Source organism: Danio rerio, chromosome 15 (assembly GCF_052040795.2).
Source record: "Danio rerio strain M-AB ecotype USA chromosome 15, GRCz13ab, whole genome shotgun sequence".
Lineage (NCBI taxonomy): Eukaryota > Metazoa > Chordata > Actinopteri > Cypriniformes > Danionidae > Danio > Danio rerio.
Window position 1 is genome coordinate 16,693,303 of NC_141035.1, and position 17,716 is coordinate 16,711,018.

General features: G+C 42.2%; 1 protein-coding gene across 4 annotated transcripts in view; it reads right to left on the reverse strand.

Moving 5' to 3' along the window:
* Positions 1-17,716, reverse strand: part of dpf1 (double PHD fingers 1) — a 129,227-nt gene that overhangs the window by 58,232 nt on the left and 53,279 nt on the right. For all 4 annotated transcript variants that reach the window (XM_087283164.1, XM_087283163.1, NM_001328069.1 and 1 more), the window contains 2 exon segments: positions 13,411-13,538; positions 4,650-4,739 (listed from right to left, as the gene is read on the reverse strand). In XM_087283164.1, the coding sequence (XP_087139290.1) occupies positions 4,650-4,739; positions 13,411-13,538 (218 nt within the window).

Here is a 17,716-nt window from a genome sequence, read left to right on the forward strand (position 1 = left end):
TTAAAGCTTATTTACAGTTGGCGACTGGTTTATTTTACACAGGTGCGGATGGGGAAGTATGGTTATTTAGTCCCCTCGGCAGCCCCCCACTCCACTTCCTTCTTCCTTCTTACAGCAAATCCTCTTACACAGCATTAATTATACCTCACACACCATTATCACAGCATCTCTTCTGTGTGGGGAGTGACAGATCTTACAGGAAGTTGTGTGCCCCAATTAACAGCACAGAAGGTGAGAGATTCGAGGGATGCGGGCCAAGACTTTTTGTTTGTTATCCTCATATGGAAATCTGCTAGACTAGAATACTGAAACTCCAGTCATTTCTGCCAGGAACGAGCTCTGTGCACTGACATGGGAATTCTGCTGATGAGTTGGAATTAAAGTAGTAAATAAGATGACAATTTGTTATTCAAAGCATGTAAATGGAGTAAAAATGCAATAGAAAAAGGCTAGGTATTGGTTTAACCATATTTTTACTCAAAGTTATATTTCTTGACAATTAACTAAAATAAAATACATTTAAAATTTTTACAAATTTTTTTTTTACTTTATCAGGGGTTGCCACAGCGGAATAAACTGCCAACTACTCTGGCATATATTTTATACAGTGGATGCCCTTTCCAGCCGCAACCCAGCACTGTGCTGGAAAATTGTAATATTTTTATTAGTTAAAGTTTATAATGAAGTTCAATTTTTGTTTTAGTTAACTACAATACTCAGCTACACACAACATACTGTATGCCAGAACACTTGGTGGTTAAATCCACTGTGGCAATCTCTAATAAATCAGGGACTAAGCTGAAGGAAAGTAAAAGAGTACTATAACCACTGTTATAGTCATATTCTATACTGTAATATAATATAATATAATATAATATAATATAATATAATATAATATAATATAATATAATATGATATAATATAATATAATATAATATAATATAATATAATATAATATAATATAATATAATATAAAATAATATAATGTAATATAATATAATACAATATGGGGGCAACGCAGTGTGTGTGGATGTTTCCCAGAAATGGGTTGCGGCTGGAAGGGCATGCGCCACATAAAAACGTGCTCGATAAGTTGGCGATCCGCTGTGGCGACCCCGGATTAAAAAAGGGACCGAAAAGAAAATGAATAAGCCGAAAAGAAAATGAATGAATGAATGAATATACAATATGATATAATATAATATAATATAATATAATATAATATAATATAATATAATATAATATAATATAATATAATATAATATAATATAATATAATATAACGTAACGTAACATAACATAACATAACATAACATAACATAACATAACATAACATAATATAAAACAAAACAAAACTGACTGTAATTTTGCCAATATTATTAACACAAGTTTACTGAAAATAATGTAGTTGCCATTTATGATGCTGTGCAGTAATTGTTTTGATTTTGTAATTGTTTTGACAGCACTAAATTCAGAAAAATATTTACATAATCAGCTAATAAAAAAAAATTTGGGGCCTGTATGTCCTATATTGCTCAACAAACTGATGCTATTGCCTTGAACTGCCATTGTTTGAGACAATATTGCCTACTGGATCGTATGCTGAAATAACTAAAATTGTTACGTCTTATGATAGGATCTTTTGATAACAACAATTTCCACATTTTATAATTTTGCAACTCCAATTTTAGCATGAAAACGTATCAATCTAACATGCAAATTTATGTCAAATACATCAACCACCATATTTCAATCCACACTCCCTGCTTAATAATAATAACTCATGAGTATCTCGGTCAGGCGAGCTTTTGTCATTGTTACTGCAGTTGCATGCATTTCTACACAGGACCACTTTCCACCCCAGTCTTTCATGTATGTGGGGTTATAATTACAGATGAACTCGGCCATGTCTTCGGTGTGCTATCACACATCAGGTGTTGTCTTTAAAGTGGTATTAAAAGATGTTTTTCATGCGGTTGGGAAGAAGCTGCTTTGAATCAACACAAAGCCAGAGGAACGCAATGATGAAAGGTACGCTGGGATCAAACCTGGAGATGTGCTAAACAGCCATAATGGATCAATGGCTGATGAGCTACAATGGCCTGCTTTGTTCAGACAGCAGCCTTGAAGAAATGGGAATCCTAGATTAAACAAAGACCCTGCAGGGCTCACTGCAAACATACAGGTCTGTGATATATTCATTTCAAACCGTCAGTTTGGGTTGTGGATCTAATTGCTACCTAAAGCAGTGGATCCCAGCTGGCCATTTGCGACCTGAAAATGCATAGCAGGTCTCTTCTGACACAGACACAAGGAAATAAACAATACTAGATGTAAATTACACTAAATGAGTAAAGTTTGATGACAAATTTTAATGTTAGCCTGACAAAGCTGCATGAATTAGCATGTTTCTAGCATGAATTAGCATAATGACAGCACAATCTATGCTGGTTTGGTAGGTTAAAACATGACAGCTGATTTTAGTCCTTGTTAGTCATATGCTAGTCCTTGCTGGATCTTAGCTGATCCAGCACATGACCATTAAAACAACAACAACAACAACAACAACAACCAGCATATAACATCTTTAAGAATGAATTAGTATGTTGATAGCAGGAATGAGCATGTTGTTAGCATGTTCAACATCAACTAACATGTTTTAGCACAGGGTCCAGCTGTTTTAGCAAACTTAGTCCTGGAGGGCAGGTGTCCTGCAGTTTTTAGCTTTAACTTGCTTCGGCACACCTGCAAGGATGTTTCTAGAAAGCCTAGTAAGAGCTTAATTAGCTTGTCCATGTGTCTGATTGTGATTGGAACTAAACTTTGCAGGACAGTGGTGATCCAGGACAGAGTTTTGGGCACCCTTGTTTTAGCATGTACTGCTAAAACTAGTGTGAACGGACATGTTTTTAGTATGAACTGACATGTTAGCAAGATTAGCATGTTGTAAACATTTCTACCATCAAAAAATGTTGCTAGCGTATTTCCAATATCAGTTAACATGTTGCTAGCATGTTTCTAGGCTGAACTAGCAATGTTAACACTTTAGCTTGTTGCTATATGATTAAGCATTTTCTAAAATGTTTCTAGCATGATATAACAAGTTGTCATTGATGGTTAGCATACTGTTAGCATAAATATGCATGTTTTATTTTGAATATGCTATATGTTAGCAAGATTAGCACGTTGTCAGCTATTTTCTAGCAAGAATAACAATCTGATATGTTGCTATCAAACCGTCAGTTTGGGTAGTGGATCTAATTGCTACCCATAGCAGAGGATCGCTGGACATTTGGCACCTGAAAATGCATAGCAGGTCCCTTCTGACACAGACACAAGGAAATAAACAATACTCGTTGTAAATAACACTAGATGAGTAAACTTTGATGACACATTTTGATGTTAACTTGACATGAATTAGCATAATGACAGCACAACCTTTGCTAGTTTGGTAGGTCCTGAAACATGGCAGCTGGTTTTAGCCTTTGCTAGTCATATGCTAGTCCTTACTGGAACTTTGCTGGTCCAGCACATGACCAATAAAACAACAACACCAACAACCAGCATGTAACCTTTTTAAGAATGAATTAGCACGGTGATAGCAGGAATGAGCTTGTTGTTATCATCTTTTCAACATCAATTGACATGTTTTATCAAGTATTGCGAAAACTAGTATGAACTGACATGTTTCTAGTATGAACTGACATGTTAGCAAGGTTAACATGTTGTTAGCATGTTACTAGCATTAATTCACATCCTGCTAGTATGCTTCCAATATCAACTGACATGTTTTAGCATGTTTCTACAGACAGGTTAGCCAGTTGTTAACAATTCTAACATAAATTAACATGTTGCTAGTGTAATTCTAGTGTCAATTAAAATGTTGCTAGAATGATTCTAGCATGATCTAGCATTGTTAACATTTTAGCTTGTTATATGATTAAACATTTCTAAAATATTTTTAGCATGATATAGTAAGTTGTTAGCAAGGGTTAGCATATTGTTAGCATGCATTTTCTAGTATGAACTGTATTTTCTAATGTTGTCAGCATGTTTCTAGCAACAATTAAAAATTTTAAGAGTTGCTATCAACGTTTTGGACACTTATAAAATATTTCAAGCATGATTTAACAAAGTTGTTAGCAATGTTAGCATATTGTTAGCATGAATTTGCATGTTTCCTGGATGAATCAGTGCTTTCAGCAAATAACACAGTGATAACATGTTCCCGCATGGTTTCTCACCGTGTGTTCTCACACAAGAATAAATGTTTCGATAATAATTGCTTGCAGACAGATAACGAAGAGCCACAATGCAAATGTGTTACAGATTTACATAGATCAGTTACAGAAGTGAAACTGGTATTGATAACAAATTGTTTTGATTACATTCTTCTTTTAGAAGGCTATGACTTTACTCAATGTGCACTTTGATATTTCAGACTTTTCACATTCATAGCTACAGCTACAAGATGTATGAAAGGTAATATTTAAAAATAGGGGCACTTTAAAATCAATCCCAAAGAAAAACCAGCAGAGTTTTAAAAGCGCTGTAAGTAATCAGCCTGCAAAACAGAATGATTCACTGTAGTATAGGAATGATTCATCCTTATTAATTAGTGACTGCATGTAACAGCTGCATGTGTTTTACCCGTCCTTTGGTGCGATTCTTGCGTTTGGGAACGTCCTCCTCCATTTCCTCCATGTCCAGCTCATGAGGAAACTCTCCCATCAGCAGCTTCTGTAAGCACAAGAAAAGACCAGCACACATGAGTCAGCCGCACTATATGAACAACACTGGAATGGCAAACAAGCTGCTGCAGGAGAGACAAGAGAGAGTGGGAGAATACCAGACCTTGAAAACAACTATAGGGAAACCAAGCTTCACATCGGTTCGCAATAAACATTGGTTTGTAATGGCAAAACACAATTGTTGGGGTTGCAGTTACTGTAATACACACACAAAAAGATGATCTGATTCTGACAACAAAACTCTAAGAGAAACGTCAGACAACATGTTGCCTTCCAAACATTCATCTTTTGCTTTAATTAATGGGTGATTTCATTGAGAAGGTAGAACATTTGGCTGACTTGAATTATCAAGAGTGTAGAAAATATATGATGAAGACAGGAGTCTTGTTGCCATGGCTCTATAATCCTTTCCTCTATTGTCTATCTCCTCCTAGTAGCACCAACAGCCTCATCTCTTATTCGGTTTGCAGTATTTCTGACTGGTCTAGACATGAGCTGCGTCCCAAATTGCAAACTATACACTATGCACTTATGCATTACATACTTATGCACTTACACACTCAACAACATTGTATATGTATGAAGTGTAGTGGAATACTAAGTTTTTTTTTACTAAGTGGAAATTCAAACCATTTTCCTGATGATGTTTGATGGTTGCCAAATTAGTAAAGTAAACGACCAAAGTACCAAAAAATACTTGCCATGAGAATAAGAATTCACCATTGGGAGGCGGTATAATAACTCTTGTAGGAGAATTTTGCTTTCACAATTCAAAATAACTAAAGTAAGCTAACATGTGTGCCCGATAGCTCCACCCCTTCTGCTACATGAGCAAAGCTGCGTTCGTGGAGTACATGAAGTGTCCATCATTCCACACTTAATTTTACCAGTTGACTTGGCCCTTACAACTGAGGGTTAAGGGGAAGGGCTTTAAATTTACCCCTAAGAATTGGGACAGCACTAAAGCACCTGCACACGTCATCATATGTCATCGGGATCTCATGCTTCATATGAGATCAGACGATGGCGACTGCTGTAGTTATTCCAGCTGTTCTATTTTTTTAGCATTTCTATTCAGGAAATCACTGAAGGCATATATTATGTTATCATAACGACATAATGTGGCAATAAGATCGTAACTGTACTGTGCATTTACACAGTGGCCATATTCATCTGCATCTGCATTCATATTTATTCTGACAGGGTATTCGAGTGTCATCGAGTGTCAGAATGTTGTGGGACTGCTATACAGGAGTTGCTATTTGGGATTATAGATAGCGAAATTTAGCAGTTTTTTTTGCGTTTATTTTAAAAAGCATGACGGTAAAACATGAACATGGTTATGAATATATTAAAACATGTGTTTGTTTATCGTAAATATTTGTAATAATGACAAAAAATACAAATTTATAAATCTCCTTACTTCCGGGTTCAGCAATACTGCTGTTGTGGCTGGTGAATTCTGAGAAATTTTCTTAACCCTTGGTTTCGAGTGTGGTAGTGAAAAATCTTTGTTCAAAGGGCTATTCACCCCTTCTGTCACGATCCGGTAAAGGGAAAAAGGAGCAAGGACCCAAGCGCAGAGTGAAGTAGGATTTATTAATTAAAAAATAAAAATAAAAGGCAAAATAAACAACCCCGAGGGGGAAAACACTTCTACAACAAACAATAAATCAAACAAACAAACTTGACTGGGCAGGCACGACAAGGCAGGACTGGACACAGCAAGACAGGTAAACATCGACAACATATGATGACGAACTCGCAAAGGACTGAAAACATGAGGGGGATTATAAAGCAAAAAGTAAATTGACACACAGGTGAACATGACAAACTAATAATGGGTTAACAAGGAGGGTGGGGCTAGACAATAGACGGGAGAGCGCATGACACAGAGAGACAATACAAGCCATGCGCTCACATAACACAACACTGAAGCACACGACAAAAGCACGTGACCACAATGTAAACACCGAGCCACGTGCTTTGACAAAAGACGCAAGACACGAGCACACGATGAATGAAAACTCACCATGCGCTCACATATGCAGCATGCATGCTTCATCCCAGCGCCGACCAAAACCGAAACCAACAAGACTGAGACGCTGGGAATGAAACACCATGCTGCTGACAGACGAAAACACAAACACGAGTACAAGAGCGCACGCGTCTGAGGGACGCAGAGCGCGCACGCGGCTGCGTCAAGCAGGAGCGCGCACACTCTGCGTACACCCACGACGGCGCGCGCGCACACAGAGACAGAAACAGGACCAGACACGAGTAGTGTCAGAGATCTGCCACCAAAACAAGAATTTACAAGATCAGAGTGGCAGAACCCTGACACTACCCCCCCCCAAAAGGGACGCCACCTGGCGTCCCTAAAGGGAACATCCAACAATGTACAAGACAGACAAGAAACACCACAAGACAACAAAACAGGCAACATCAACAAACACAAGACAGGGAGGTGAACAGGCAAGACATGAAGGGGGGGAGGGAGGGGAGCCAAGTCAGACCCAATAAGACAAACAAGGGAGGGATGGGAGGGCAAAACCAGGGAGGATCAGGAGGGACAGTCCAGGACAGGTGCAATGGGTCAGGGACCCCGGCAGGGAACCAGGGTGGAGCCGGAGGATCAGTCCAGGGTGGCAGAGGCATGCTCCAAGGTGGAGCAGGAGGGACAACCCAAGGAGGATCGGCCTGGGATAGCAAGGCAGGAGGCCTGTAGGGAGCTGGCTGGGATGAAGGCCTGTGGGGAGCCGGCTGGTCTAGAGGCGACTTAACTAAAGCCGGCGGGGCTGAAGACCAGAGGGGAGCCGGCGGGGCTGAAGACCAGAGGGGAGCCGGCGGGGCTGAAGACCAGAGGGGAGCCGGCGGGGCTGAAGACCAGAGGGGAGCCGGCAGGGCTAGGAGCCGGGCTGGGGCCGGCTGGGCAAGACGTCTGGGGTGCGCCGGCAGGGCAAGACGTCTGGTTGGGGCCGGCAGGGAAAAGAGCCGGGCTGGGGCCGGCAGGGCAAGACGTCTGGTTGGGACCGGCAGGGCAAGGAGCCGGGCTGGGGCCGGCAGGGCTAGACGTCTGGTAGGTGCCGGCAGGGAAAGGTGCCGGGCTGGAGCCGGCTGGGCAAGACGTCTGGGTGGTGCCGGCAGGGCAAGGAGCCGGGCTGGGGCCGGCAGGGCTTGACGTCTGGGTGGTGCCGGCAGGGAAAGGAGCTGGGCTGAAGCCGGCAGGGCAAGGAGCCGGGCTGGAGCCAGCTGGGCAAGACGTCTGGGAGGCGCCGGCAGGGCAAGACGTCTGGTTGATGCCGGCAGGGCAAGAAGCCGGGCTGGTGCCGGCAGGGCTAGACGTCTGGTTGAGGCCGGCAGGGCAAGACGTCTGGGTGGTGCCGGCAGGACAAGGAGCCGGACTGGGACCGGCACTGAGCTGCGCTCTGGGGCTGGAGCCGACACTGGAGGGCGCTCTGGGGCTGGAGCCGACACTGGAGGGCGCTCTGGGGCTGGAGCCGACACTGGAGGGCGCTCTGGGGCTGGAGCCGACACTGGAGGGCGCTCTGGGGCTGGAGCCGACACTGGAGGGCGCTCTGGGGCTGGAGCCGACACTGGAGGGCGCTCTGGGGCTGGAGCCGTCACTGGAGGGCGCTCTGGGGCTGGAGCCGACACTGGAGGGCGCTCTGGGGCTGGAGCCGACACTGGAGGGCGCTCTGGGGCTGGAGCCGACACTGGAGGGCGCTCTGGGGCTGGAGTCGACACTGCAGCAGAGGTCTTCCTCTTTAACCTCCGCTTTTGAGTGCGGGTCAGCCCTTGCGGGCTGGACATGTGTTGGGAGGTGGCGCTGGTGTAAGGGATCCTCTTCTCTTGAAGGATCACTCTCTCCTTTAGCTGCAGAGCAGAGGGCAACAGAGAGCTGGGATTGGGATGTTCGCCATAAGCAGCCTGATGAACCAAATGCTCCACAAACTGATGGTAAGATAGCCCTCCCAATTTCAGCATCTGCTGGATATTGAGGGGCTTGTCAAGGGCATAGTTAAGGAGGTTCACCAGGGCTTGATCATTAAACCCCAGCCCCTCTGCTGCCACACAAAATTTAGCCGCAAAACTTTCCACCTTCATGCCACGTTGCCGCAGCGACTGCAGACTGATGAGCTGCAGTATCCGGCTGGAGAAGGGGCTGTCTTCACTCTGCTGGGTCCTCATTTTTGGCGAGTTCGTACTGTCACGATCCGGTAAAGGGAAAAAGGAGCAAGGACCCAAGCGCAGAGTGAAGTAGGATTTATTAATTAAAAAATAAAAATAAAAGGCAAAATAAACAACCCCGAGGGGGAAAACACTTCTACAACAAACAATAAATCAAACAAACAAACTTGACTGGGCAGGCACGACAAGGCAGGACTGGACACAGCAAGACAGGTAAACATCGACAACATATGATGACGAACTCGCAAAGGACTGAAAACATGAGGGGGATTATAAAGCAAAAAGTAAATTGACACACAGGTGAACATGACAAACTAATAATGGGTTAACAAGGAGGGTGGGGCTAGACAATAGACGGGAGAGCGCATGACACAGAGAGACAATACAAGCCATGCGCTCACATAACACAACACTGAAGCACACGACAAAAGCACGTGACCACAATGTAAACACCGAGCCACGTGCTTTGACAAAAGACGCAAGACACGAGCACACGATGAATGAAAACTCACCATGCGCTCACATATGCAGCATGCATGCTTCATCCCAGCGCCGACCAAAACCGAAACCAACAAGACTGAGACGCTGGGAATGAAACACCATGCTGCTGACAGACGAAAACACAAACACGAGTACAAGAGCGCACGCGTCTGAGGGACGCAGAGCGCGCACGCGGCTGCGTCAAGCAGGAGCGCGCACACTCTGCGTACACCCACGACGGCGCGCGCGCACACAGAGACAGAAACAGGACCAGACACGAGTAGTGTCAGAGATCTGCCACCAAAACAAGAATTTACAAGATCAGAGTGGCAGAACCCTGACACCTTCCCCTTAGCCCTACGCCTTTAAGCTAAAGAGAATTGGGACACCCCTACAACTTGATGTAAACACGCAAAAGGAAGGCTAGGGGTGAGGGGAATGGCTAAGATGTAGAATTGGAATTGGGCCTAAGTGCATCAACCGGGCAATTAAAGTGCACTTATTATTTTTAGAGTTTTCAGTGTGAATGCACTACTTACACTATTTTTACTACAAAATGGCATAGAATAGTGCATACATATGCAATTTGGGACTATGGTTTAATCGTAAATCCTATATGTGCCACCAGAGTTACTGTTATTTTGTTAATGTTTGTATGCAAAATTGAATGGGAAACTTCATCATCATCATCATCATCATCATTATTATTTTAATCTGCTTATCTGGGGCCTGGTCGCGGGGGCAGCAATCTTAGGAGAGAACTCCAGACTTCCCTCTCCCCAGTCACTTCCTCCAGCTCCTCCGGGGGGATCCCGAGGTGATCCCAGGCTAGTCGGTTTATACTTCTGCGTCAAGTGATCGGTGTGACCCACGGTGCATGCAACACGAGTAGCTGTGCATTATTCTTCTGCGCGCTGTTTCTTTTGCTCTGCAATAACACTTCCGAAACGATAGTTGGCAGTGAGGTGTTAATATTCCTCTGTGTCGAGTTTCTTCGCTGGTGTTCTGTTTTTTCTGAACACTTCCTGAATGTACAAGTGGCTTAAACTCGCTCATTTTGAGGCAGGGACCAGCGGACGTGCAACAACTTTAACCATGAGGTAAACACAAAATAAAACTTTCCATCTGGAGCTCCTTCATGGGACTCCACACTTGTAAACACTTGCTCCATCGGGCTCGCACGGCCCTCGTCCCTGCCCAGACTCGTCAACGCTACCAAGCTGACCAATCACAGAGCTTGTGCTATGTGTCATTACGACGTGTAGTTACATTTTTTGAGAGGTGCGTGTCAGCGATGCTGACGCCACGGCGTAGAGCTATGTGTCAACGCGTTGGCTGCGTCGTAGCATATGCATGTGCTTGACGCAGAAGTATAAATCAGCCTATGGTCCCTCCAGCATGTCCTGGGTCTTCCCCGAGGCCTCCTCCCGGTGGGACATGCCTGGAACTCCACCCTAGGTAGGCTTCCTGGAGGCATCTGAAACAGATGCCCGAACCACCTCAGCTGACTTCTCTCGATGTGGAGGAGCAGCGGCTTCTACTCAGAGCTCATCCCGGGTGACAGAGTTTCTCACCCTGTCTATAAGGGTGAGCCCTCCCACCCTGCGAAGGAAACTCATTTCAGCCCCTTGTATCCGAGACCTTGTCCTTTCGGCCATGACCCATGAGTCATGACCATAGGTGAAAGTAGGAACGTAGATTGACCGGTAAATTGAGAGCTTTGCTATTTGGCTAAGCTCTTTCTTTAAACTATTTCAGGTTTAGCAATTCTAGAAACAATAAATCCATAAGAAAAGATATATGACTGGTTTTAAAGAGCTAATTTAATTTAGGGTTTTATTCATTGAACAGAAAACATGTTTACAGCATTCAACATTTGAAGTATGCTTGCTTGATGCATGAGAACCGATAGGGTTCACTCTTGTGTGTCATGTGTCAGGTTAAAGTTGCAGTAAGAACCAACAGGATTTGATCTGAGCCTCAGTTCATATTTACCTTAATAATAATAATTATTAATTCTATACATTTATATAGTGGTTTTCTGGACGCTCAAAACACTTTACGCATTTTTTGAGGGGAATCTCCTCATTCACAACCAGTGTGCAGCATCCACATGAATGACGTGATGGCTGCCATATTGCGCCAGACTGCACACCACACACCAGCTGATTGGTGAAGGGCCAATTATGATATGTGGATGGTTAGGAGGCCATGATGGACAGAGGCCAGTGGGCAAATTTGGTCAGGACGCCGAGGTTAAACCCCTACTTTTTCAGAGTCAGGACCTCAGTTTAACGTCTCATTCGAAAGATGGCGCTCATTGAGCAGTATAGAGTCCCCATCAATATACTGGGGCATTAGAACCCACATAGACCGCAGGTTGAGCACCCCCTGCTGGCCTCACTAACACTACTTTCGGCAGCAACCTAGCTTTCCCATGTGGTCTTCCATCCAGGTACTGACCAGGCGCAGCCCTGCTTAGCTTAAGTGGGCACCCATGTGAGAGTTACAGAGAGCAAGCTATGCATTATACTAGCCATGAAACCATAACATAAAGCATTGCTATTCTGCATCATTTAGGGCAACCAGAGCTGAGAACACTTTTATATTAGTCTGGTTTTATTATTCCAGAGGTTTCCATAATCCTGGACCAGGCCGTATCCTGAGCAGACACTGTGGTGGCTAAAGAAATAACGATAAAATATCAAATTGAATATCACAATATTTAATCACAGAAATATTAAACATCGCAATATCAGAATTTTCCAATATCGTGCAGCCCTAATATGAATCACCAATGACCACATTTTAATCTAAAAATTTATTTTTAATATTCAACTAAAAAAAAACTAAAAGTCACCCACATCTTGTACAGATGAAGGTTAAAGCCAGGTGTACACAATGTGAATTTTGATGGCTGGAAGATCACGTCCATTTTCGTCTGCACTAGTTGTATAGGATTGGTTTGGTGTGTCACAGACATCCATTAACCCCCACTTTTTGTAAGCTTCAAAATAAAAGCCACTATCCAACACCATTAAACAGCAAGGAAGAGCCAGGATAAAATTTAAAATTACTCACTCTGTTTGTCTGACCGAGAAAAAAGTCATTTACACAGAGGATGGAGTAAATTATGGGGTAATTTTCATTTTTAGGTGACCCATTCCTTTCAGTAAAATAACAGCACATGTCCATTTTTGGTTGAAAGTAAGCCCTTGACTCTGACGAGAACTGCCTAACAAGTGGACAACTGTGAGTGCACTCATAATGCGCGGCTGCAGAAGTGAAATAGCAGGGAGATGCGCAGCTGTTTAACTCCTGAGGCGACACAAGCAGCAGGATCACAGGTCCACTCCCAGGAGACGCGGCACTCCAAAGACTGACTCTTAATTGAAGTGCTAATTGGTTAACTGTCCGCCTCTGGGATAGATGTCATGTTGTGTGCTAAACAGCGAGGGTGGCGACACTACTGACAGCTCAATCTAAACGCACGCCGCTTCATTATGATCTATGAGCATCCGTGTGTCAAAGCGGTTATATAAACGTTACTTCCCGCAAACCCGGAGATGTTGAAGAAAGCATTCTCCGCAAAATCAATACAACCGACTTGTCAAACATACCGGCATATTCACACAACGATAACAAATGTACACTCGCAAAATATATATATACACACTTTGTGGTTAACAAGGAAGTCTGCCAGAGGAGGCGTGTCGGCCCTGCAGGCATTTGTGTTTCTGCCAAGAAGAGACACAAGTACTATAGAGAAATCAGAGAGGAAGACGGAGAGAATGAGGGAAGAGCTGAAGAGAGGAAGATGCCAGCAGACGGAAACTCTGAATGGTGGGAAAGAGGGTACTGAAAAAAGAAAACGACACACAGGGACAGTGTCTTCATGGAAGAGAGTGTGAAAGAAGTCTTTATCTAGTTGACTGTCGAGTGTTTGTTTCTGCAAAAAAAAGAGTCATCCTAGGAGGAATCTTTCTTACCTGGCATTCGCTCATGGGTTCCTCTTCCTTTGTTTCCACCTTTTTATCCAGCAGTTCACCGCTGAGGAGTGACTCCAGGACAGGACCATCAGGAACACCCCCTTCTTTCTTTAGCGCTGCTTCATAGTCTGGACACACAAGGCAAATAAATATCATCTCATAACAACGCAAACCATTTAGTTTGGGCTGTCAGGATGAACTTGCAGTGAAAGATTTGTGATGTTCTTCACTGTTGTAATGCTAGAAGACGTCATTATGCCAACATATCGATTACAAAGCCACATTATCAATAATTTGCGGTGCTCTTTGTAGATTACAGTGGCCAAATAACGGTTGTGTTTGTGTTTTTAAAATTGTCATTAGATCATCTGCAGAATTTTATGAGATTGCCGTCTTACATTATTTGAATAAATCTGGCCCTAATACAGCAAAAGGGTAACACAACCAACACTGAATATTCTGTCACCATTTACCAACCCTTCAGGTGACACAAACATGTTTGACTATCTTTCTTCTGTTGAAAACGAAAGAAGCTGTTCTGAAGAAAACTGGTAACCTCTAAAAATGAACTTGGATAGTATCTGTTAATCCTATAGTATGGATGTCAATGGTTACAGGTTTTCAGAAGGTTTTCAAGGTTTGGAAGCACTTGAGAGTGAGTGAATAGTGAGTATTATTTAATTATTTTCATTAGTAATACAGCAAGTATTATTACCAAAAAAGGTTTAAAAAATGTGAATACTTTAAACTTTCTTTTGATGAAAGAAAAATGTAACACAAAAATATTAAAAAGTACAATTGGTTACAACCAAGCGTGGACAAAGTACACAAATCAAGAATCTGAGAAATATACAGATACCATAATAAAAAAGCACTCATTCACTGTAAAATCAATTAATTCAATTAAATGAGTTTTAACTTTAACTCAAATATTAATGAAAGTTCTTTTTACTTAAAATAAATAAGTCACAGCAGGTTTCTTGTACCTAGCATGCTTTGTAATTACAAAAGCATACTTATGACAAATAAATGCCACAGGTTCACAAAAGAGATAAAAGCTATAGATAAAACTATCTTTTCTTATACTTTTGCTGTTGAAAACACTATTGGTTATAGTTTAGGGAAGGGTTGACGTCAGTGGTTCATTAGGTCAGTGGTCCCCAACCTTTGTATCACCAAAGACTGGTTAACGCTGGACAATTTTACCAGGGACCAAGGGGGCAGGGGGGAGTGTACATAGATTGCTAGGCGACCACCAACCATATTCTCAGAGGATGACAAGCTGACAAAACAATGTTTTAACTCTGATACAAGTTTTATTTATGGAGAAAATGAAAAAGCGCTACAGTGTTTGCGTGCTCTGTGTTTTTCTAAAATAATTAGTTTACCGAAATGTGTATATTCCATACAAAGTATGAAGCTGATTGGACTGTTCTTGTCACTTGACTCTTGGTGCGCTCGCAGCATTTTTTCAACTGGTTGCGTCTGGAAGGCGCGAGCACATCCCGCCGCTTGCAGGTGCAAGCCGCACATCTCCATTGAAAATTGAACGGCCCCTAAAAGTTGATCTTGTTGCACAGACATGCTGGATTCACCTAAATTGTTGAAAAATGGGTTGCAGATCTATTCCATGGCAGTTCACTGGGCCTTTTCCTCTTAGCAAAAAAGCTTTCCAAAGACGTCTGTTTCTTACTCATTTTGCTAGCTTGTGGTTTAAATTTGGGCACTCAAATGACCGAGATGTAAGCGAGAGAATACAGTCATGTTTCAAAATAAGTGTTTGTTTAAGTAATTAAATAATTAATTATTTATTCTGCGCCTGGTACCAATTGGCCCGGTGGTTGGGGACCACTGCACTAGGTGACCTGTACTTCTCATGGACATGTAAAAGAACGTGTATCTGAAATGACCAACAAAATATACCCTAAGTAATTTGTTCAAAAGATTAACAAAAATCTAAGCAGTGCCCTAAATTTGTCAACTGAAATGTACCCGAGATCTTTATTTTATATTTCACAAATATGTAAGCTGAGGTACATATTTCCAACTAGCCTGGGCTCTTAAAAACAAACCAATTAGCATTCTAGTATCTAGTTAGTGCTATGACAGTAAGAAGATGCATCAGCATTACCTAATGTTATATTAGCATTGTGTTGCGATTGTAAATAAACAGACATTTTTACATTCAAGCATTTTATAAGCTTATAAACAGTAGTACCCTAAATATGATTTTCATTTACGAAAATAAATCCTAATATTCAGCATTATTAGCTTACTTTCACACCACAACATAATTATGAAATGTAATAAAATAAGGTAAAGTTTCCCAAAATAGAAATACTTTGATAAAGTACAGAAGCAAACATGAAAATACATTGCTTACCACTGTTTTCAAGAAATGTTTTGGTCACACTTTTCATTAGGGTTTCATTGGTTGAAGTTCATTCATTCATTTTCTTGTCGGCTTAGTCCCTTTATTAATCCATGGTTTCCACAGCAGAATGAACCACCAACTTATCCAGCACATGTTTTACGCAGTGGATGCCCTTCCAGCTGCAACCCATCTCTGGGAAACATCCATGCACACTCATCCACATTCATACACTACGGACAATTTAGCCTACCCAATTCACCTGTACCGCATGTCTTTGGAGGGTGGGGGAACCCGGAGCACCCGGAAGAAACCCACACAAACGCAGGGAGAACAGAAACGTCAACTGACCCAGCCGGGGCTCAAACCAGCAACCTTCTTGCTGTGAGGCGACAGCACTACCTACTGTGCCACTGCATCGCCATTAGTTAAAGCTGTTTAATGAATTTACTAACTTGAACTAATAATGATGAAAAATGCATTATACATCATTTATTAACTAGAAGAGTAAAGTTCAGACACTCGTAACTTTATGGTGGCTTGAGAAAGCCTAGTCTGACAGTTTGAAGTAGTTTTAAAGTTATAAAACCTAAAGTAGTTTTTAAGAAACAGTTGGCATAGATAGATAAGTACATATATGTTAGCATGTTTCTAGTATGGATTGGCATGTTTGTTGCTAGGCGGTTGCTAGTGTTTTGTATGGTCGCTAAAGTGTTGCTATGTGGTTGCAAAGCGTTGCTAGGCAGTTGCTAGGATTTTCTGAGTGGTTGCTAGGGTGTCCTGAGTGGTTGCTAGGCAGTTGCTAAGGAGTTGCTAGGGTGTTCTGAGTGGTGGCAAAGGCTTTGCTAGGCGGTTGCTAGGATGCTCCAGGTCATTGCTAAGGTGTTGCTAGGTGGTTGTTAGGGTGTTGTAAGTGGTTGCTAAGGTGTTGATATGTAGTTGCTAAGGTGCTCTGAGTGATTGCTATGCAGTTTCTAAGTCATTGCTAGGGTGTTCTGATTAATTGCTAGGCGGTTGCTAAGATGTTCTGAGTGGTTGCTTGGCAGTTGCTAAGATGTTGCTAGGAAGTTGCTAGGGTGTTCTGAGTGGCTGCTAGGCAGTTGCTAACATAAATTAGCATGATTCTAATTTGAATTAGCATAGTTCTAGCATGGATTAGTATATTGCTAGTATAAATTTGTGTGTTGTTAGTATGTTCAATTCAAAGTCAATGGCAATTTTTTACAATGTAAGCCTATGGAACAGTTGCTAGGGTACTGTAAGTGGTTGCTAGGGTGTGGCTACTGAGTTAAAATGTATCATTGATTGGCAGATTACTAGTCTGGGTTAAATGAGCCCAAACTTAAGTCTGTATGAGTCTGGAGCAAAGTTATGAGGTCACATGGTTTGAATGTAGCTTGGAAAGTAGGAGATGCATATAGAAACTAGTCTCAGAAAAAGACGGAAAAAGAATAAGTTTATGTAGTATAACAGTGTGTTGTAGGGATGGGAAGATTAACCGATATGTATCGATACGCGGTCATGCGCGTGCACGATGCGAGTGCATCGGTAGAGCAGCAGAGGATGAATTAAATTTTGGAAGCAAATCGAGATGCATCGGTTTTTCCAAGATACAACTTATATTTTTAATATAGAATGTATTTTTTATTTATTAACAAGTGTTGTCAACCTGTTTTTGGCGCATAATTTAATCGACCTACGTAAAGTATGCATTAGCAACGGGCTCGCGAATGTGTACACTTACACTACAACTCAGTGTATCAGGTGTGCGGATGAAGCTAGTGGTGCGCCCTCAGAAAGCGCGAGAAGCAAAACAAACATTTTATTCCCCACTGAGTTTTAAATCTAAAGTATGGCAACATTATGGATTCTGCAAAAAGGATGGACGACTTGACAGGACAGATGCAATTTGCAAAATGTGTCGCGCATCTGTAA